General features: G+C 34.1%; 1 protein-coding gene across 3 annotated transcripts in view; it reads right to left on the bottom strand.

The window, feature by feature from the left end:
* The window catches only part of UNC13C (unc-13 homolog C), a 620,639-nt gene that overhangs the window by 178,036 nt on the left and 417,779 nt on the right, over nucleotides 1-24,824 (bottom strand). For all 3 annotated transcript variants that reach the window (XM_057724491.1, XM_057724492.1, XM_057724493.1), the window contains one exon: nucleotides 12,695-12,780. In XM_057724491.1, coding sequence (XP_057580474.1) covers nucleotides 12,695-12,780 — 86 coding nt within the window. The remainder of the gene's footprint in view (nucleotides 1-12,694; nucleotides 12,781-24,824) is intronic.

The raw sequence follows: 24,824 nt of genomic DNA, 5'->3' as shown, positions 1-24,824 counted from the left end.
ATCAAGACTCTTGAGCTGTACCAAGCTCAATAGTTAGGGGTCTGCTATGCAGGACCCTGAATTGAGTCAACAAAGTCTAATACTATCTTAAAAGAGAAATGCAAGAAAGCTCAATGTTTCTTAGGAGCACAGATGGCCAGGTTGTCAATCTAAACCCCTGAATTGTTGGTGTCCACTACTGTTCTTTATTTGCAAACCAAATAAACAACAGAATAATGTAAGAAAGAAGTAGAATTTTCCTGGTTAAGACTGAGTTTGGGCAGAGAGAAAATAACTGTGAAGACCTTTAAGTGCTATTTATATACTGGTCAGGTAACAATTTGAAATAGCTGAATAGGTGATGCTCCATTTCTTGGTTTTAATAATTCAGGTTACTTGGCTTTTGGAAATAATTTCCATTTACCTGAGATTTTGCTAAGTTCACCACTGTGGGGAGATAGACTTAAAAACTGTTGAACTTAACCTCAGAACACACATGGGGTGTATCTGACAAATAGATTTGCATATGTAGCCAGAGAGACCACATGAATAGCCTAAATTAACTTCGACCTGTTTTTACTGTGTGATTACTTTTTGAGTTGGAGATTTGGGGATCCAGAAAAAGTGTCTGATCAGTAAATTACATCCTATTCTGATATGCTCACTTCTATCCAAGGAACACAATATAGTACTCAGATCAGCATGTTTTAATTAAATTTTACCAAAATCAATTATAAGACGAGTCAGTAGATGATTACATGGTGAGAGTAATGATAGCATTACAAACACTCCTGAATAGCTATTTTTTTCTTTGCTGTTATCTAGAAGCCAAATATTTTAGTCAGCATGTTCTAGATTAATTAAACACACAGCTCACCCTCTCTGTCTAGTCCAGAAATACGAAATAAGTAGTTTCAACTTAATCACGGGGGGTGAGGAGAGGAACTGACAGAGAGGAAGCAACTGAGAAATGCATGTACTCTAAGTGTGAACAGGGGTCAGGGCTCCCCACTTTGGGTCATCTGAATGAACACTGATGCTTTCCTTCAGAGTAAAGATGAAAGGAAGCAAGAAATATCTGAGAAATAACATGTGAAAAGCAGAGTCAAGTGAACTTCGTGTCTAATTTCCATTTCACTTCCTTTCACGTTTGTGCTCACTTCCAGCTCACCAGGGTAAGCAGATTTATTTTGCCATCCCCATCCCTCCCAGTTATTTATTTTAATGCTTTTCCTTCCTTTCTCTGATTTCGGGTCTTTTGGAAGGGATACACAAGATGTCGCAAATGCCTTAGTGTGTCAATCTGCCGGGAAGTCCTAAGTGTACCAGGTGTTTGAGAGGATAATAAAGAAGGGGTGAGGGAAAGGTGGGGAGTAAGAGGGAAAAATAAGACAAGTGGAGGAAGGCGGGGCTGAAACACATCTGTCTACCTGGGTCTTGTCCTGGTTTTTTAACACTTACTTTCACTGATTTCTATTTCCCCATTAAATTAAATGGGGGTTGGCATTTAAAAGTTTTAGACTTTAGATTATATAGTTTGACAACTGATTTTAATTAACCAGCTTGTCAAATCTGTTTGATGGCCAAAATTTGGCTCAATCTCTCAGAAGTAGAATTTTACCATGTTCTGTATGCTGTGCTTGCTAATGTGAAATAGATTGTCATATATTGGAAAGACTTTTTCTAAGGATTGAATCTCAAAGGCTTATATGATGAAAGACATCTTGTTGAACTGAAGCTTTAATATGCTTTTGCCCAAATACCAGCATGGACAAGTGATGAATATTGTACTTTAATATACAATGTACTGGAAATATATAGAAAGTTTTAACAATGTGCGCTCCTGGGCTCTAACATAGATGAAAGTCACTCTGAATCATGTAGCTAACCTATACACACATTCATATACACACTGTTTTAATGCACCTTGGATTTTCATTGAATGATTACTTATTGAGCCCCTACATGTGTCAGACATCTGTTAAAGACTGAATATGGTCAATGTGGTCCCTTCCCTCAAAGAGGTCAAAATTTCATATAATTGAGAATGTTAAGTAAGACCATCCATCCTACTTAATAAAAATTTTCTGTAAAATAGATACGAAGCAAGTAGGACAGTTAAATGTGGGAAATTTTGTTATACAAAGTTTTACCAAAACTCCCAAAGTCACACTGATAAGAACAATAAAACATAAATAAATGGCAAAGCTAGTTATCTCCTTTCTATAACAATTGGCCTTTGCAGCATTATGGTATGAAAAAAGCATTAAATGTTTCAAAATGCATTGAGTTTTGCTCTACTCAAAACAAACAAAGGTTTAAAGAAAGATGTAAGTGTTAGAGGAAATTTATTTGCCCTCGTTGGAATTTGACTCCAAGGCAAAAAAATGAAAAATGACTTGACATGAATGGTGTATGTATTTCTGTTTTTCTTTTAAAGAGGAGATTAAACAGAATAAGCAACATTTCCATTCTTTTGTAATGAAGGTTCACTTTCCCCTATGTTACTGAATACTCCATGGACTTTTTTTAACATAAGAATTGTATGACTACTTGGCTAAGTCATCAGTATCTTTCTTGGCATTTTACTCCCATTGAGTTTCATGCTAATAGACTTAGCCCAGTCCATACCCTTCCTCCCTTTATTTTCTTGAAAATTACTTTCTAATTCTCTTCTCCTTTTAAAAATTATTATTTAAATTCTTCTTTTCTTTCTCTTTACTTATAAACTTTAAAAAATTGATATTCACAAATCAGTCTGCTCCTTGAATTTGTTTTTCTTTCCTAATTTGTTCTGACATAGTTGATGCTTCCACACTAGTCCTCCACTTTCACTTTCATTATAAGGGACATTTTTCTGACTTATTTAAATATCATCAAAAATCATTGTGTGTTCACTGGTCAGAATGGCCATGATAAAAAAGTCTACAAATAACAAATGCTGGAGAGGGTGTGGAGAAAAGGGAACCCTCCTACACTGTTGGTGGGAATGTAAATTGGTACAGTCACTATGGAGAACAGTATGGAAGTTCCTTCAAAAACTAAAAATAGAGTTGCCATATGATCCTGCAATCCCACTCCTGGGCATATATCTGGAAAAGATGAAAACTCTAACCTGAAAAGATACATGCACTCCAGTATTCATAACAACACTATTTATAATAGCCAAGACATGGAAGCAACTTAAATGTCCATTGATAGATAAATGGATAAAGAAGATATCGTGTGTGTATGTACACATACACACACACATGCATGCACACACATACAATGGAATATTACTCAGCCATAAAAAAGAATGAAATAATGCCATTTGCAGCAACATGGATGAACCTAGAGATTATCATACTAAGTGAAGTGAGTCAGACAAAGACAAATATCATACAATATCACTTATATGTGGAATCTAAGAAAATGATACAAATGAACTTACAAGACAGAAATAGACTCACATAGATCACAAACCGGTGGATACCAAAAGTGAAAGAGAAGGGGGAGGGACAAACTATGAGGCTGGGATTAGCAGATACACATTACTATATACAAAATAAACAACGAGGACCTACTGTATGGCATAAAGAACTACATTCAGTATCTTGTATTAAACTATAACGGAAAAGAATCTGAATATATATATTTAACTGAATCACTTTGCTGTACACCTGAAACTAACACAACATTGTAAATCAACTATACTCTAAATTAAAAAAAAAAATCATTGTATGTTCAGATCAACAATGGAAGAAGGTACTATGTTGATTATACATTCCCTAGATTAATAGTTCTTAAACTTTAGCATGCATCAGAATGACTAGGAGATCTTATTTAAAAAAAAAAAACAAAAAAACAATAGATTGCTGGGCCTCAATCTGAAACAGTAGGTATGAGGTGGGACAAAGAATGTGCATTTCTAACATCCTCCCAGGTGATGCTGATGCTTGTCGGTGTGGGAGCCACACTTTGAGAACTATTGGCCCAGTTTATCAGGAAAACTTAAGTACCAGTAAATACATTTTGTTCTTTTTTTAATTTCGGGGGAGTGTGGGATAAATATAACACAGGATCCCTCAAATAAACTGCCACATGTAAACTGATATATCAATCCAGAAATCATATTCCAGTCCATGGTTTGACTCATATGACCTGTAATTTAAATGAATAGAACTGGTCTTTTTGCAATAATGAACACTGAGAATTAGTAACCATTTATATTTGTTTTGTTTTCACTTGTTGTCCATTAATCTAGACTTGAAATTCTACATGAGGATATGTCAAAACAAATTAGCGGGTTGTTGTCGAAAAGCAGGTAAGGACTGATAAATAGAGCGTGACTGGAAGAGGTACTTCACAATTTGTCAAGGAAGCAAAGCCTGTACTTCATTGCAATCCTACTGTCTTCTCTTACAACACACAAATGCATAAGCAACACACACACATACACACACACACTCAGTTTTTGTGGTTAAATGAAAGGTATTTAGGTTTTTATTTTCACATCTGTGATTACTGAACCATTCCTAGAACTGCTACAACCATAACACGTGGTGAAAATAACTATTGAGACTAAATATTTGGAAAACATTTCTCCTTTATATGAGTGATTGTATCAGATTTGTGTGATTGTGCCAAATTGTGACTGGAAATTAGAGTTTGGGAATGGAACCTATATCTTTGCTTTTGTCTGTTTGTAGACATAGGCTTATTCATGCATTCATTGATTCATAACATTTTTTATTAATGGTCAGAGAAAGGGAGAGTAAGGACAGTCATACAAAGACGAATAAGAGCTCAGGGCATGGTGGATGACGTATTTGTGAAATGTAACACAAGGATAAATGACACAATAGGAAGTATTATGGGAGAATAGGGAAGAAGCACATATTTCTCTCTAAGAATCTCAGGGAAAACTTGACAGAGTAACATTTGAATTGGACTTTGAAGAATGTATGAGTCTTTGCTGGGGATAGCAAGTAGGAAAAACCTGGGAGGTGCTGAGAGACATCATGCACATGTCCTGGGGCATAAACTTATATAAGGATTTCAGGGAAATTTTAGTTATTTATTTTATACTTTCAAAGTATTTTATTAATGTAACCATGAAATACTCTATCATTTTTTTTTGCTTGTAAGATAGATAGAAGTGAGTAGTGATAATGTAACATAATTTGCATAGGCAGTTCAATCAAGCCATTCCTCCCCGCTAGAATTGTTCAGTCAGGCAGTTTGAATCTCATGAAGATATATTGTATATATAAAAATAAATATATGTATGTGAGTATATGTATATGATTTATATTGATATATAGTATATTCTAAATTACAGTATTTGAAAAGGCATTTCTTTTCTAATATGTATGTAATTTCTGATCGGGTAAAGTTTCATCTGCAAAAGGAAAGTATATTTTCTCAATTTACAAACGCTTGCCCCACATTTGTCCAAGCAAGCTTGTGATATCAGAGTCCTAACTGGTCTCCTTGCCTCTATGTTTCTCCCAGAAAAGCATTCAAAATGTCAAATGTCAGCTACCCAGAATAATCTGTTGATAAAGCAAAGTGTAGTTTATTGCTTACCACAATAGTGGAGATCATTTCTTTACAGAATTTTAGTAGCATCTCAGAATGGGTGGGATAGAATAAATTAGAGGTTTGTTGGGGAGTCTGATTTAAGATGAGTCTTTCAATACAAGGTCTTGATTAAACTGGGAAATTTTAAATAGCTGGATATAGCTAGAGCATATAGCATGTGTATGGGAGAAAGTATTAAGCACTAGGGCTGAAATCAGGTACAGAAAGGAGAGGAGGGAGCTGGTGTAAGCTAGGATAAAGAATTTGGATCTTATCTAGTGGTTTGGGAGGGGTCTACAAAGGAAGAATCATATCAGTGAAGGTGGAAACAGGAAAGATAATATGTCTGAAAAAGAACAGCAGTAAGAATTGTAGAAAAGAAAATTACTGAAGAGATTTTCATATATAGAGCTTTTAGTATAGATGTGCTAATAGGATGCAGAGAAGAGAAGTCAACCATAATTTCCCAATTTTTAGCTGAAGCAATTGTACTATTATGATGCTATTTTATAACATCAGAAATGTAGAAATGTCTTAAAGTAGTTTTGAACTGTCTCTATGGCATTCTGGTAGCCATTGTCAAAGTACATAAATCTTAGTAAAAATCTTTCAGAACAGGAAAATAACTCACTAGTCATATAAAATATGGGATAGAATTTATTCAGGTATAAGACATTATCCATTAAAAGCTAATATTTTATCAATAAGTGTTATGTTATTTCTTTGAGTCATTCAACAGTTGTCTGTTTCCAGACAAGAGCAATACTGAAGATTCTCAACAGGATGAGGGAAAGCCACTTGTCATCTCTCCTTGGTTGAGAAATACCAACATCTCTGTTATTTATAGGAATTTCTGTACCTCTGAGGAGTGTTGCAACAGTTTAGGACACCAAATAGGTTGAGAACCACTATTGTAAGAAAAGGAGGCCAGAGAGATCCTTTACAAAGTGCTACCAATCTTGGCTCCAACCACAGTTTTTGAAGAATACAGCAGCATAGCTTTAATCTCTGTCATTCCAATAAGGTTAAGAAAGACTGAGAGCAGGAAATAGGAGATGAAAGAAATCAGTTGTTTCCAGGGAGGTTTTCCTGATTGTAGAAATTAGAAGTCAATCTTTTCTACCAAAAATAAGGATCAAGATAAATTGACAGCCAGTGATTTGTAAGAGTAAACTTGAAAATCAACAGAAAATTGCTGATAGGAAGACAAGAAAGAAGACAGGTACGAAATAATAGTTTGAGGTAGACCAGGTATGAGGTAGACCAGAAAGATGTTAAGGACAAGAATATTCTAAGGGAGGCTAGAGAAATTCATGGGTCAACAAGTCAGTTCTTTTGGTATAGCCTAAATGGTCAGGGAGGCCAGGAAAGATGTGACCATGACTTTGTGTTCTCATTGTTTTTGTGCCTACAAGGTCAAGGGCAATGTTCTTAAATGCACAGGGTGGCCTGAGACCTATATGTGGGTGAAGGGCAATACAAATTTTATACTTCTTGAAGAGAGGGCCCCAAAAAATAAATGTAAGAGAGTAAGATATTATAAAGATATCCAATATGAAAATACTCAAATTCATACATCAAGAGAAGATAGTGCATGGAAACGGTGAGAGCAAAGTTAACGGCAACAATTGTGCTTCTTAGGGTGATAAGACAGTGAAAAATTACAAAGACAGTCTGACAATCTTTACCTATTGTTGAAGACCAACATGATAACGAAGCAGCAGACAAGAAAGACTGGTGACAAAAAGGCAGAATGTTCAGAACTAATACGTTACTGTACCACCAGTGTTAAAGCCTTGCTGCTACTCAGTGTGTGTTACGCTAAAACCAGATGCGTGGACATCATCTCAGATTTTGTTAGAAATGGAGAGACCCACCCACTCTGTCCCCTACAAAGGTCCTACTCAATCAGAGTCTGCATTTTAACAAGATTCCCAGGGACTAGTGTGCACACTAGTTTGAGGAGCTCTGATCTGGGACACTTTACTGAGGCCCGGTGAAAGATAATTGTATTTTGCATATTATAATTAATTCCATCTCTGCCTAAGTTAATTAAGTAAAACAGTCATTTTTAACTAATTTATTTGCAATGACTTCTAACTATCTTTCTCTTCAAAGATTTATCTGAGAATTTGGCAAATGCCTTAGACTCCCCTCCCCCATCCCACCAACCCTTACATGTGGATGCAATTTCAGGATACAACTTAAAGCCCAGCCACAAATCCCAATTTAAGAAGTAGTCTTTAAAGAATCCCAAGCAGTCTTCTACAGAATTATTAGTTAGAAACCACCTGAATGCTTGTGGACCCAATCTACAATCTGGCTGCTATTTTGGGGCCTAGCAGGGTTTGCTTTTAATAAAGACTTGGATGATACCAACAACTGCTACACAAACAGGGCCCTGAACATGACTGCCCTGATTTAAGAATTGCCAGGCAACCAAGTTCTATGGCTACCAAAATGACAAATACAACACCAGCAGTCAACCGGAATTGCCAATTAAACCTTTCAGTAACTTATAGGCATCTAGACATTTTGGTGGTATTATAAATCATCTGCAAATTTTTGTTTACTAAATTATAATCCTTAAGAATGTGATAATGGCTAATATCTGAGTATTTATTATGTGCTAGGAAACTATCCGCTCCTCACCCCTGTATCTGTCTGTCTCTCTTCCTTTCTCCTTAAAATAACCTCACAAGATAGGTGTTTTTGCCCCTAATTTTAAAATATGGAAACTGAGACTTACTTAATAAATTGTCCAAAATCATAGTTAATAAGTAAATGGAAAGTAGTGGAGTCTAAACTCACACATAGATCTAACTCACTGCAAAACCCATATTTTACCCAGGCTAAAGACTATAAAAGTCTTTAGAATAAGTTCTTTAGAAAAAATTCTCCAAAACCAACTCTATTTCACTATAGAATAAAATATTTCATCAGTGACTTTCTTCTTCCTACACTACCTTTTTCACAGAAAGTTTATCTTTAAAAAAAAAATCTGTAAAATAATTTATTCTGGTTCATTCAGCAAGTATCACCAGAGTGATCAAATCAATTACTGCTTATCAAACTTGTAAGGTGATTAATGTCAGATTGTGAAAACAAAATAAGATGGCTCATATAGACAGTAAATTTGGGGAAAAAGTTATTTTATTTTTAAAATAGATTATTCTTTTTGTGGCAGCTGATGAGTTCATGAAGTAAAGCAAAAAATTGCATCAAAAAGCCTCAAGTCCATAAATTCTAACTCCCTTCTCCTTGACCTGACTTCATCAGAGGTTATTGACAACTCGGGCTCAGATGCTTTAATCATAAGACAAACTATGTAGCCCAAATTATGTAACAACACAGAGTCTTTCTAGATCAATAGCCTGAAGCAGTCTTCCACAGTCAATTAACTTTAACAACATTCTATAAGGCAAATAAGGAGAGTAAAAATGTTACTATCATGGGCAAAAGAGCCTGCAGAAGAATGCTTGTAAGTATATGTCTTCTACTCTGTAAGGTAGCCCTAGTCCTCATTTTCTCTAACAATTACTATTCATTTCACATTTTAAAAAATGGCACAGTATTAAGCCACCTATTAGATTGAAATGGTGAAAGGGAAGGAGACAAAGAGAGGGAACAGATGATCGCGGATTTGTAAACATTCTCCTAGGAGTTTTACACCTTAAATGACCCCTAAAGGAGACTGTTCTGAGACTTTCACAGATCTTTCTCCCTTTATATAATAATAATGCTCTCCTCCCACTAGCACAGTGATTTCAAGTTGGCAAAGTATATTTAAGGTACCAAATAATCCTCACACCATCCTGGGAACTCTTATCATCTTTTTATTGAAAGGAAAACTAAAGTTTGGAGAGGTTGTACATTAATTGCCCAAGCTGGTGCAGCTCGTAGGTGAGAAAGCTTTCTGAAACTGGGTTTCCCAGACTCAGATCTTTTGCTGCCTCCCAACTAGCAATATTACAAATGTTTAGTATCAAAGTAAGTATCTGGCCTTGTCTCCAAGATTCTTTGTATAATGTTGTCCCATCTGTAATTCAAGTAGACTAACGCATACTGAGTTTCTATTAAGATTCAGTGAATACAAAGATGACAAATACAGTCTTTGCACTCAAAAGCCTTCTCATCTGGTATAGAAGAAGTTATATAAACCAGGAACTGCAATCGAAATCACTCCCTTACTATATTCACCATGCCTTCCTTAAAATGTGTATGAATGTGCAAACTAGTGAACTGGACACTTTAAGCAGATGAATCGTATGGGATGTGAATTATATCTCAATAAAGCTGCTATTAAAAAACATAAAATAATACACATAAAAAAATTTTTAATTTGTGTTAAGGAAAAGATCCTTGTCTCCAGAAAATCTAAGATAATCACAAAATACTTACCCCTGATCTTGGACCTGACTTTTGATAATACAATCTCAGCATTTTGGGATACCGCTTTTATACAAAATTATTAACCTCTAATCAATAAACACCCAATCAAAGTTACAGTGCTTTACGTGTAGTTTCTAATTTCATTGTTGTATCAAACATTAAAATTTTGAGATTTACATTTCCTAACATAAATATTATACTTAGTTGTCTAAACTTGCTACTTATTTTTTAAAGCAAAGGTAAAATAAAATAAAATATCCAATAGTTGCACAAATGTTGTTATATAAGTAAAGACAGAGACCCTGCCCCCCAAAAATGTGCACTGGCAGGCAGTGCCGCTGCGGAACAGTCCCAAATAGTCAAGTTCCTCTGAAATATGGGCAGGAGCATCCTGTCCATTGCCCAGCCCTCTGATCCACTGTGAACTTTTCATTTTACAGGTGAAGACAATGAAACACAAAGGTGTTGACCTCTTAGAACATTCCCAAGATCACATAGAAAAGGATCCCAAACAGAAGTCTCTACTGCTTTTTCCACTACTCCATGGAGTTGGGATTACCTGGTAAAGTCTTCACTGATTCAACACATAGTTATTAAGGAGCTTCTATTTTCTAGGCATCGTTCTAGGCAATATAGATATGTTGGTAAAAATCACAGACAAAAAATTTACATTGTGGCAAGGAAGACAGATAAGAAGTAAGCCTAAGTAAGTAAGTAAGTAAGTAAGTAAATGAATAAATAAATAAATAAATGACAGTAACTAGTTTCTATGCATGGAGGTGACTTTAGATTCTGAGCAGGTGACATTAAACTCAGCCCTACATGGCTGCTTGTGAAGAGTGGTGGGAGGAGAAAACCAGGCAGTAGACCAGCTGGTGAAAAAGGTCGAAGGCAGGGATCAGTACCAAGTGTGCTGAGGAAAGTAAAGGAATCCACGATAATCCTGTGTGTTTGACTTAACTGGATGAATGGTGGTGCCAGTAATTGCAATAGGGAAGTAGGTGAAAGAAGCAGGTTTTGACAGAGGAGGTTAAGAATTCTGTATGAATCCTATAAAGTTTGAGATGACTGATAGTCAGTGAGGGTGGGGGTGTGTTGGGGATAGGACTAGTTGTAAATGCTATCAATACCTGAAGAAACTTACTAGCCTAGTGGACCGGTGGTTCCTGTCTCGAGATTCATTTTGGATCCCAATGAGACAACTGAAGCACAGTGGTGTAAAAGGATGTGGTTGGTAGGAGGCAGAGGAAGAGGTCAAGAAAGCAGGATTGATCAACACAATGGAGAAGGAACACTTCACTGCAGAATAAGGAGTTTGCATCTCTGAGCAAGTTCTGGTGTAATTTCAAGGATAAATCCTAATTTATATAATTAGGTGGGAGACCCAGACTTTACCAGAAAACCAGGTATTAAAATCTATTGTGTGTCTTCTTTTTCAAATGAAGAAAAGTACTGTATGTTTCTTCTGTGCGCCCTAGCAGCAAGCTTACATTTTAGCAACACTAAAAAATACAATGGCATGATGAGCACAAACTCTACCAACTTCTCTTCCACGCTGCAGTCCCAGTGCCTACTCTAAATTGCCAATCCAAACAGGACATGTCCCTCCTGAAATCCCTTCATGGTCTATTGTTTCTCTTAGCAGAGAGTCAAACTCATCACCATGGCGTATAAGACAGCACATGCTGGTCCCTGCCAATTTCTCCAGCCTCATTTCCCACTACCTCCTGCTCACAGGACCAGCTGAGTTCTCTTCTCAAATGCACCTGTGCTGCTCTAGTTGCTAATGCTCTGTCCTCAACCAGGACAAGAAAGAGATGCTTCTTGCTCATCTCTTCCAGTGAACTCCTACTGATACTTCAGGTCTTTGTCAAGATAACACTTCCTCAGAGGAGGTTCCTCTAGAAAACCTGCCTTGCCACCTTGTCCTAAGTCTGACTTAGGAGCTTCAGCTCCAAATATTCTATCATCTTTAGCACTGACCACCCCCACATTGCGACCATTTGCATATCTGCAGCTGTACTCCATAATCTTGCTAAGGGCAGGGACCATAGTTGTCTTGTTCACTATTGTATCTTCCATACTGAGTGCAGTCAGGGCATTTAGCACCTAGGGGCTTAATGTATATTGAATAAGTGCAAAGAAAACTTTCTACTAGATTTTAAGCTCCTAGAGAGCAGGAACCCTAGGCTGGTTAAACATTCTAACTCCAACTCTAAACACAATGTGACTGCTCAAAGAAATGCATCGTTTTTCAACTGAGAACTATATTTCTCTTGCTTTACATTCTATGATTTGAGTATATTGAAAGTGGAGTTTCTGGTGAAGAGCCCTGTTATTGTCCTTGTATCAGCTTTGGACAGACTTTAACATGCCCAGCCATTGGATACCATTTCTAAATCTATGTAGACAAATATCTGAATTAATATTACTCATCCACCCTCACAGTATGGTCTGATTTACTCCATAAAGTATTCCTGCATCCAAATTTTATCCTACAAATGAAACAGTATCATCCTGCAATTTGATTAAAATTTGATGTAAATAGACCATTTGATTAAAAATGTGTGTATTTCTTCAGGGCTTTTAAACACTCTGAGATCTTTATCTTTCCACAATGTGGAAATTAGTTTTAGAGCTAAACTGATCACAATGATCAATGTTTGGATGCATCAATTCCTTACATTTAAAACCAAGAACACAAAATCAGAATGTAACTAAAACTTATATTCTAATAAGTTTAAATATTTGTAATTACCTTCTAGTGCATATTTCATATCCTGAGCAAAAAGGGTCCACATAATTTCAGCACTTATTTTTCCCATGTTGAGTTCTTGAGGAAACCTAAAACCAAACACATATATTAGAAGATCAAAAAGAAAAATGTGCCTGAAAAAAACAAAACACTTCACATTACATATATACCACAGTAATTATTATATAGTTTATAAATATAATAAGTCTTTTACTTATGAGATTTCTCTTTATAAATTTTCAGAGGTAGGGGAATAAAGCTACATACCAGAGTGTGGTTATAAAAACAATTATCAGGTGAAAGGAAAATAGACTTCATTACATCAGTGCCAATGTAATGGTGCCCAGGGCTCCTGATGGATGCCTTATGCTGTGTGTTTGTTTGTATCTAAAGAGTCCCTTTTGTTTTATTAAACATTCATCTTCATGTGTCTCAATGTGAGGATGGGCCAGACGAATCTGAGGAGCAGATACCATGTAACAGCAAAAACACAACTCACATTCATTTGTCAGCCATTTTTCTTTTTTAATAAATTTATTTATTTATTTATTTATTTATTTATTTATTTATTTATTTTATTGGCTGTGTGAATGGGGGCTACTCTTCATTGTGGTGTGTGGGCTTCTCATTGCAGTGGCCTCTCTTGTTGCAGAGCATGGGTTCTAGGCGTGTGGGCTTCAGTAGTTGTGGCACATGGGCTCAATAGTTGTGGTGCACAGGCTTAGTTGCTCCACGGCACGTGGGATCTTCCTGGGGCAGGGATCGAACCCATGTCCCCTACATTGGCAGGCGGATTCTTACCCACTGCACCACCTAGGAAGTCCCCATTTTTCTTGAAGCAAACTTGAGTGCTTCCATTTTCTATTTGCTTAAAGTAAATTATTTCAAGAAAGACTCCTCATGCCTCTGGTAATATGACCCATGGTGGACCCATTAATCAGGACTCCAGAATGACCAGGCAGGCTGTGTTTTTCAGATCAAACAAGCTTACAAGCTTAAGCCAAAGATGAGATTTCTACAGCTGCTGAATATGTATTCTGTTTGTATGTGTTTTCAGTCTCATGATAAAACTCATAGTAATGTAAGCCCAGTGGAAATAATTTCATTCCTTTCATTTCATTGTAAACACTCAGCCCATGCCAATATGTAAGACTGAAAGTATTTTCTGTTCTAACAAATGTATATTGTATATTTTATGTATTGAATATATTATTTACAAAGTGCATGCATAGATATGTTTATAGACATGTATACAAAACAAATATATTTGTAAAGTAATGAAAATAGCTTTCACATTCATTTATTTTTTGTTTATTTTGTTAAAAGATTTTTTTGATGTGGACCATTTATTTTTAAAGTCTTTATTGAAGGCTAAGTCTTTGCCTTCCAATGCAGGGAGTGTGGGTTTAATCTCTGGTTGGGGAGCTATGATCCCACATGCCTCATGGCCAAAAAGCCGGAACGTAAAACAGAAGCAATATTGTAACAAATTCAATAAAGACTTCACATTCATTTATATCTCTGAATCCAAATCAAAAAAAAAGAGAAAAGAGTAATATAACCCTGAATGGGACAGAAAGGGTTACTTAAGTAAGTATGACCTCAATATAACCTCAACAAAGAAAAGACCATGGACCCTGCATACTACTTCACCACAGCAAAGTGTGTTTCATCAAATATCCCTTACCAATTTCTATCTATGAATTTATCTAATAATATCAACTGATGCTTTAAAACTTAAATGCAGATGGATATTTGTTAAGTATTTAAACTCAAAACACTTCCTATAATCAAAAAATATAACCTAGATATATACAAAAATAGTTTTCAACAACAAATTTTACTCTATTAATATAAAAATAATCTTAGGCAAGTAATTTATTTCAAAAGTTTTCATTTGTGGATAGCTATGAATATCCCACAATTTGTAGTATATTAATTTTTATGTAATAGATAAAATTGATGCAGAAATCCTCAACAAAAAATGACAAATTCAATCTTGAAATATACAAAAGGAAAAAACATCATGACCAAGAGACTTAACCCAGAAATGCAGCAAAAATTCAACATTCAAAAATGAATCAATGTAATTTACCATATTAACAGACTAAAGAGAAAAACTTTATCATCTCAATAGATGCAGAAAAAGTATTTGACAAACATTTGTTCATGCCAAAAAACAAAAGCAAAAACAAAAAAACCTCTTAAAACTTGCAATTAAAGAGAACAAGGGAACTTCCTTAACCTTACAAAGAGAATCTGCAAAAACCTACAGCTAACATCATCCTAAGATAAGAATCAAGGCAATGGTATTTACTCTCACTATTCCTATTAAACATTGTACTGGAGTTCCTAAAGATTGCAAACAGGCAAGAAAAAGAAGTGAGGCATATAGATAGCAAAGGAAGAAATAAAACTCTATTTGCAGACATGATCTTCTACATAGAAATTCTCCAAAAAACTACAAAAAAGCTACTAAATAAGTTCATCAAGGTCACAGAATACAAAATCAAGACACAAAATCATTGTATTTCTATATTCTAGCAATGAACCATTGGAAATTGAAATTAAAATAGCAGTATATTTACAATAGCACCAAAAGATATGAAATACTTAGGTATAAATCTAAGAATATATGTACAAAATTTACATGTAGAAAACTGCAAAGTACTGAGGGGAAACATCAAATAAAACCTAAATAAATGGAGAAATATATTGTATTCATGAATTGATATACTTAATGTCATTAGAATGTTAATTTTTCCCAAATTGATTTACAGATTCAATGCAATCTCACCCGGAATTCCAGCAGAATATTTTTTGTAGAAATTAAATTCATTCTAAAATTTACATGGTAAAGCAAAGAACTAGAAGGGCTATTTTATTTATTAAAATAGATGAAGTATTTACATCACCTGTCTTCATAGCTTACTATGAAACTATAGTAATTAAGAGAGTGTATCTTCAAGTTCAATTAATTTTTAATAAGATGTTACATTAATTGAATGGAGAAAAGATAGTCTTTTCAATATGTCTGCTAGACTAGTTGGATATTCGTATGCAAAAAAAAAAAAATGTAAACCTCAGACCCAAACTTCATAACATATAAAAAAAAACTCAAAATGCATCAGACATAAATACAAAATCTAAACTATAAATATTCTAAAAGAAAACACAGAAAATCTTATTTTTTAAAGAACTTTTATTGAGTTACAGTTAACATACAATAAACTGCATATATTTAGAGTGTAAAATTTGGTATCCCAATCTCCCAATTCATTCCCCCCCAACCCTCCCTGCTTTCCCCACTTGTTGTCCATATGTTTGTTCTCTACATCTGTGTCTCTATTTCTGCCTTGCAAACCGGTTGATTTGTACCATTTTTCTAGATTCCGCATATATATGTTAATATATGATATTTGTTTTTCTCTTTCTGATTCACTTCACTCTGTATGACAGTCTCTAGGTCCATCCATGTCTCTACAAACATCCCAGTTTCATTCCTTTTTACATCATAATTCAAAAAGACACATGCACTCCAATATTCATTGCAGCACTATTTACAACAGCCAGGACATGGAAGCGACCTAAATGTCTATCAACAGATGAATGGATAAAAAAAAAAAAAAGATGTGGTACATATATACAATGGAATATTACTCAGCTGTAAAAAGCAATGAAACAGAAAATCTTATGATCTTGCATCAGGCAATAGTGGCTTAGATCTGTCACAAAAAGTGCAAACCATAAAATACCGATAAATTGGAGTTTATGAAAATTAAAATCTGCTTTTCAAAAGATACCATTGAGAAAACGAAAAGAAGAGCAGTTGACCAGGAGAAAACAATTTGCAGACCGTATATCTGATAAAGGACTTATATCTGGAATACACAAAGTACTGTCAAATCTCAATAAGAAAAAAAAGTTACCCAATAAAAAATGAGCAAATGATCTAAATGACACTTTAGCAAAGAATATAATTAGATGGTAAATAAGCACATAAAAATATGCTCAACATCATTAGTCATTAGGTACTTTCACATTAAAATTACTGATATAATGTGATACTACTACATACATGTCTACAAAAATAGCTTCAAAACAAAACAAAATGACACCTGACAATACCAAGGGCAAAGGTGTAAAGATACGGAGAAGTTGGAATTCTGATACACTGCTGCTGAGAATGCAAAATATGACAATGACTTTGGAAAGCAGTGTGGCAATCAAGTTAAATATATTTAACTTGATATAAATATTTATCAGCAGTCCCACTCCAGATGTTTATCCAAGAGAAATGAAACATATTCATATGAAAACTATATGTTACTTAATTTTTAATCACTAAAACAGCAAAGAGCCAATGTCTTTCAGCTGATGAATGGATAAGTAAACTGAGATAAGTTCATAAAATGGAATCTACTAAGCAATAGAAAGGAATAAACTGATATATATAACCATGTGGATGAGTATCAAAAGAATTGTGCTAAATAACAGAAACCAGACTCAAAAAACCTATGTAACTGTATGCTTCTGCCTATAATATGTTATTGAAAAGGCAAAAGTATAAGGACAGAAAACCTATCAGTGGTTGCCAGGGGCCTGGGATGGGGAGAGAGGTCTCTGTACAGGAGTGTGAAGACATTTTGGGGTGATAAAAATATTCTGTATCTTTGTATGGATAGTAGTTATGTGACCACATGTTTGTTTTCTATCTCATCAATTTCTGCTCTTCATCATTTTCTACCTTCTGCTTTTTGGGGATTTAATATGTTGTTCCTTTTCTATTTTCTTAAGAAAGATACTTAGATACTTAATTTGGGGGCTTTGTTCCTTTCTAAAATGTGTATTTAAGGTATAAATTTCTCTTAGGAACTGCATTTAGCTGAATCCTAATGTGTTGTATTTTCATAGTAATCCAATCAAAATACTTAATATGTTGTTATTTAATATGTTGTACTTTCATAGTAATTCAATTGAAATATTTTACATTTTTAATCTTGATTTCTTAACTTCCAACTATTTGGGGATTTTCTAAGTATCCTTCAGTTGCCATTTTCTACCTTAATTAAACTGAGGTCAAAGAACATATTCTGCATAATTTCAATATTTTGCAATTTGTTGAGACTCAATTTACACCCAGCATATAGTTAATTTTGGTAAATGTATTTTTCATCTCTGTCCCCCTGATATTCCTTCTGGATAGTTTCTTCTGGACTATCTCATATTTACTAATTCTTTCTTCAGCTGTTTCTCACAACTGGCATATCCATATGTTCAGTTAGTAATTTCATTTGTTGTAGTTTTCAGTTCTAGAATTTCCATTTGATTATTTCATTAGTTTTAAATTCACTGTTTTCCATTTTGTTGTTTAATTTCTTAAATACATTAATCAGTTATTATAACATCTGTATTTCTAGATTCTATTACATTAATCTCTTACAATGCCTACCTTTTTTTTTTTTTTGGCTGCACCACGAGGCATGCAGGCTCTTAGTTCCTCAACCACTGTAGTTGGAAGCACAGAGCCTTAAGCACTGGACCATCAGGGAAGTTCAATGCCTACTCATTTTTGATTGAAAGAATATATATATACACAAAATTCTTTCAATCAAAAATACATATATATATATATATATATACAAGCACACATAAAAGAATTGTATATGTGTATATAGATAAATTTGAGTCTCTGTATGATACTAGTATTCCTCCAGAAAGGATTTATTTACCTTCTGGCAGTAGTGTTTTAGAGTTGGAAGAGATGACCTTAATCCAATTAGTGACTGAGCTTATTCAAAGTGGGTCAATATTTTACTCATATGTCTCCTAAGACAGATAGATCCCTTCACACCCAAACTGTATGCTTGAGGGGGTTTCACCGGGACCCACTATTTTGTAGGGCCTTATTTCCTATTATTCTACTGATCCCATGTTCAGCTTTCTCAGTTTTCTAACTGCTACTTTCTCAGGCTCTCAGCCTCTAGCTCTAGGCAGATCAGTTGAGGCCTCTATGGGAGAGGGTGGGCACACATCTGACATACTTGTCTAGTAAACACATGCACATATCATAAAGATATAAAGAAATTCATGGGGATACAAAGATAAAATCTATTCTAATAGTTAGGTTTGGGAAAGTAGTAAAGGGAATTGAATTCAGGGAGGCATATGTACACATAAGTTTTCAATCAAATTTCTAATGTTTTATTTTAGAAAAAAATCTAAAAAGTTTATAATTTTACAAGCAGTAAAGAGGCAATATAATGCAAATGAGTGCTAACACATTTAGAATTTAATAAGCAATATTTGTTAATAGTTAATAAGTCTCTATTAACTAAGGGCCTAGCATTTGCTATCCACTGTGCTAAGGGCTAAAGAAAACACACACAGTCCTTGCCCCTCAGAAGTTTACAACCTAGTAGAAATGGAAGTAAAAACAAATATACATATAACATATATGATATATATTTGATAAGTCATAGGAAGAAAGCTAGAGGGTGAAACGATAGAGCTGGTTGTGAAAACAGTGGTTTTAGAATATCAAGGGTTTGGAGAAACAACTCCTCCTCCTTACTGGTTCTTAGGGGCTGTGACAATAGCTTACTTTCAATGGAGGGTCACTCCTGCAGCCTGTACAGAGATGGGAAGTAGCAGCATGAACAAGTTGGGACAGAGAGAATTCAGAACTTCTGGTATCAAGGATCAATAGTGATAGGAAACTTGGTGTATGCTGTAAGTGATGGTGACTGCTGTGATATCAAAGGGGGACAGAAGAAGAGCAACATGGGGAATAGGAACATAGATAATACATAGATAAAAAGAATGCAGAACATCAACTGTAGGTGAGAAAATACAGAGGAGCTAGACCAAAGAGCAAGGGCGAAAAGAGCCAAAAATATCCTGAGTGGCTGTTGTTTTTCTTTTCTACTATCTACCCTTGGGTTGATGTGACTTCAAGAAACATGGATCACCACTATATATAAAATAGATAAATGAGGACCTACTATATAGCAGAGTATATTCAATATCTTGTAATAACCTATAATGGAAAAAAATCTGAAATAATAGATAAATGTATGTATAACAAAATTACTTTGCTGTACACCAGAAACTAACAATAGTTGTAAATTAACTATATTTCAATTAAAAAAAAAGAAACATGCATCATAACGGAAAGGGACATATTACAGCACTAAGTACAAATTACTAACCATAATAAAGCTAAGAGTATATGATGCAGAAGAATATATTGGTGCAGTCATTCACAGAAGTTACTTGAAGACAGTTAAGATTTCTATGTTCTTTTCAAGGAAGATAAAGATTAACTGGTGGAAGAGATAAGCTATATACTCCAGTTAATGGTTGTAATTACCATAAGAAAAGACTCAAAGTGACTTTTAAAATATTTTTTCTTTAACCTAGACTGTTCAATGAGATAACTTCAAAACAGGGAATCTAAAAGCTATTAGTGTCAGGATTCTTTCAGTTGCATAAGCAATGTCAAGTGTGATTTTCATTCTTGGAAAACTGAGATTTCAGGGTTCTCATTATTACTACTGAGGATTTAACAAAAGCCTAAGCCAAAACCTAACTACCATTTAAAATAAAAACACACTAGAAAAATATACACTAGATATATAAAAGGCAAAGGGATAATACTATTAATACAAGAAGAATTGTTAAAAAAAACCCAAAAAAACAAAGAAGAATTGTTACAAATCTGAGGAAAAAGGAATATTAGAAAAAAATGTCTGAGATGAATGGACAATCAAAAAACAAAAAAACACAAAAACCTAGTAAACATAGAAAAGAGATGGTCACCTCTCTAATATTCAAAGAAATTTCAATTAAAATAATAGCAAAAATTTTTTACTAAGGACTTTTCAGGCTAGAAAATAAACATAAAATATTGATGAAAATTCAGGACCTGTTTGAACCTGATTTCCAAAAGTTATTTAATGACTCTCCACATGCTTTCAGCTTTTACATTTTTCCAATATCTGCATTATTTCCACTCCCCTCTCTCCTGCGTCCCAGGAATTCCCTCCATGGACTGCATCATCATGGTGTTATATGAAACTACAGAATAATATGCAACTATTAAAAAGAACAAAATAGGTCTGCCTGTATTGACATGAAAAAATGTCTGTCAGGCAGTTTTAAGCGAACAAAGCAAATTACAGATTAGTGTACATATTATGATCCTATATTTTGTTAAAAGAAAATGAGTAAAAATAAATATTATTAAATGAACTTCTATGCTTATGCATGCAGAAAATAGTAGTTGGAAAAAATACATCCAACTACTGAAAATTTGTAAGGCATGGGGGAGGGAGTCTTATTTTTGGTTTCTATTTATTTTCTTCACAAAGATAATACATAAACATTAGAATTTTCACTTTCTACTTCAAATAGGCCTGTGAAGTTGAATATGATTATTTTAACAAACACAAAAATTTAAATAAATTCTGAAATAAACATCAAAGGGAATTTTACTAAATACTATGTAATTATTTTTTAAAAGCTAAATAACATTTACTTCTTTCTCACAAAATTCCTATTTGGTTGTTGTTTTTCTCATTTTTCAAATGAGGAATTGGTGCTCAGAATTAGAGCCTTGAGCTGTTTTTCCAAAGCTCATGATCTCTCCAATAAAGAAGCAGCAAATATTCAATTTTTTTTGATACTTAGAAGAGACATAAAGATAACTTTGACTACATTCATTTTAGACTTAGGAACATTAGAGATTAAGAAACATGTCCTAAAACATAAAACAAATCAATGACAGAATCAGAAATAGGGCTTATACTTCTTGACCATATTTCTTTTTCATTCTTTTTCTTATGACAATAACAGAAATTCCCAAGCATTTAAAATGTTTTTACAGCTTATTTGTTTCATTTTGTTTATGCCTATTTATTTCACCTTAAAATATTTACAGTTCAAATCATTAGCTTCATATTTTATGCAATAGTCTATCTTTAAATTTAAATCTCAAGATTTACTTCTTGCTAAGCTCTGCTTCCATACAGAAGATAATCTTTGGGGTCTGAGATATTATTCATATATCTGTTTCAGAAGTTTTGCCTATTGTGTATTATGACAGGCTAGTTTCAAATCTGGTTTTCTTGCTATTACCTATGGAAATAATAGATATCCTTGCACTAGAAAAAAATAACTCAAAGATCCTTTATTTACCTAATAGCTACATAGGTGCTTCTAAAGTCTATGTTTTTACTTTACTACCTCTCTATGATATTTTTGGTGCATTTTGAAATTCTTCTCTGGCTCTGTCTTACATAAATCCTAATTAAACAAAAAACTTCACTACTCAGCCCTGAATCCAGAGAGCAAACTTGGTCATTCACGTCTGCCGCAATCCACAGCATCTCCTCCTTTCTACTCTCCTGTGGATTCTTCCTTTGACATACCTGTGGAATTTATCACTGACCTGCTCCTACCATCACATCCCCAGTTCAAGTCTTTACCCTCGCTTGCCTCAAGAGCTGAATTAATCTTTTAGTTTATCTATTTACCTCCATTTCTTCCTCTTCAAATTCATCCTCTAGACTGCCACCCAATTTATCTTTTAAGAACATAGGCTGTGACGGGGAGGGTGGGGAGGAGTCGAGGGAGGGAAGGGATATGGGGATATGTGTATAGATACAGATGATTGAACTTGGTGTACCTCAAAAAAAATAATAAACAAATAAATAAATAAAATGGAAAAAAAAAAAGAGAACATAGGCTGTAATACTTCAAACCACTACTATAAAACCATCAATTGCCTCTCACACATTCATTAGAATAGAGAAGTTTCAACTCATTAAGATGACTTGCCTGGCTAATGACAATCTGACCCCCACTTTAACTTCTATCTCAACTCTCCAACACTTTCCATGCTCTAGCCACCCCGACTACTTATAATTTCTTAACATATCTGATGTCCCATGTCTTCTAATCATTTCCCCCTAACTTTTCTCTCTCTTTCTCCATTTCCATTTGATCATAAATACTCTCTGTTCCTTCAAAAAACAGCTCAGTATCTCCTCCCGCTAAAGTCTTTTGTTGTACTCAAGGCAGAATCAGCAGTGATTAACTAGCTGTGAGGGATAAAGGCAAAGAAATTTTACAGTGACTATGAACTGAATCGTAGCTCACTTAATATTAAGAGTTAGTGATAGCATCGGTGCTTTGTACTGTGTAAATTCCATAACTTTATTGTTGCCACAAGATTTAACTCATCTAGTCTGATTTTCTTGACATTTGCTTTATAATTCATAACTGATGAGGATAATATGAATATTTTTTTCTCTTTAAGCAGTTTTGGCTAGCATTAGAAAACAATTCTCCATCTAGCACCTATTCACTAACAAATAATATTAAATACGCTTATATAATCTTCTTAATGTATATACACATGCATATTTTTATATATGCATTTATTTATTTGTATGTATGTATGTATGTATATTTCCTCTCCATGCAATTTAAACAGAAGGCAGGATATAACTTGGTGACAACATCTGCAAAGCTAACAGTTTCCAAAACAACTTCTTTACTCCTACCTATTCAGTGAAAAGGGGGAGAAAAACTCACAACTATATACAATTAATAAAAGAAGCAAATCAGAACTTGGTGTGAGAGGAGAGACACCTAGTATTTCTCACAACAGATTTTATCAAGTTCAAGTAACTACTAGCTAGATTCTACATTTCTTATTTTTAAGGGGCCACAAAATAATCATATTCCCATAAGAGTGTATTTTTGCACTCTGTTCAAATTTTCTTTGTAGATATGGAAATATATGATCTCACTCTGGCATCAAATTTTATATGCTATATCTACGCTGTCTCCTTAGTATCCAATAATGATTCAAATGGCAGAGTTGTTTTCTTCCAACACATTTCTTTGGGCTGGCTAAGAAGTCTACACCATTTGCATATTTGCTCAGAGGCTTATTTTCTGTAATTTAACACAGTTCTGGCTATTTCCTGTGAACAATTTACAGAAGTATAATGCAGTGGTTAAGCCTCAATGTAATCCAAAAGACAGAGATTTGATTTCTCCTCTGCTACTGAACTAATTTACCCAGTGGAACACTGAGTAACCTCTTTAAAACTCAATTTCCTCATCTGTCAAATGGGAATGATAATAATGGTGCAGTTTGGGACTTTCTAGGGCTATTATGAGGATTAAATGAAATTTTAAAAGTAAATACTTTATATAGCCACTGGCCCATAGTGAGGACTCAATAAATGTTTGCTGCTAATGATAATGAAATTTTAACTATAAATGAGACATACAAGAAAATATTTTAGATTCCATTGATTTATAATGTGAAAAAAATTATCACAGAAAATGAGTGGAAGTTTACATTTGTGTTTGCTAGTTATTAGTCTCCAGAAAAAAAATTCCTAATAAAATTAATAGCAGTAAACTTGACTACAGAGGGAAATTATTATATACTCACAGGAGTAAACTGGTTTCACAACCTTCAGAAATCTCTAGCCATACACTAACAATTTATATGCTAATTATAAATAAATTCCAAACTATGATACAAGCAGGACTAAAAGAGTTGTTAACTTTCCATGACCATTTCCTAACCTTGTAGGAATTAGTTATATATGATAGTATATAGTATAAAAGTTAAAACAAGAACATTTATAATACAGTACATTAAATATTCATATTTCATTATTCATATTAAAAAAATAAACTGGCCCTCTTCATCCTGGTCCAAGTTAATGTACACAAATTGAATTCTAGAATGTATATCTCCACCTCTTCTTCATTTTCCATGCAGTTATAGCTTAACTTAGTCTATCATTTGTGAAAAAAGAGGTTTAATGAAATAACTGATTCATTCCAACATGATTTGAATGCCTCCTGTTTTTAATTTGCAGCAATTAATACAAAGCATAAATGTTTTAAACCTTGAATCCTACGAGACACAACAATTTAATAACCCAATTTATTATCTTGCAAATCTCTTAGTGAAATAAGGAAAACACAGTCTTTCACTGCCAATTTGATAATACTGATTCAATAGTCACAACAGATAAAATTAGAATCCATTAAATGTGAAGTATTATTTTGATATGCAAAGTTTGCCTTTGAAGATAAGTGT

Source organism: Hippopotamus amphibius, chromosome 2 (genome assembly GCF_030028045.1).
Source record: "Hippopotamus amphibius kiboko isolate mHipAmp2 chromosome 2, mHipAmp2.hap2, whole genome shotgun sequence".
Classification (NCBI taxonomy): Eukaryota; Metazoa; Chordata; class Mammalia; order Artiodactyla; family Hippopotamidae; genus Hippopotamus; species Hippopotamus amphibius.
This window is presented reverse-complemented; position numbering and strand designations above follow the sequence as displayed.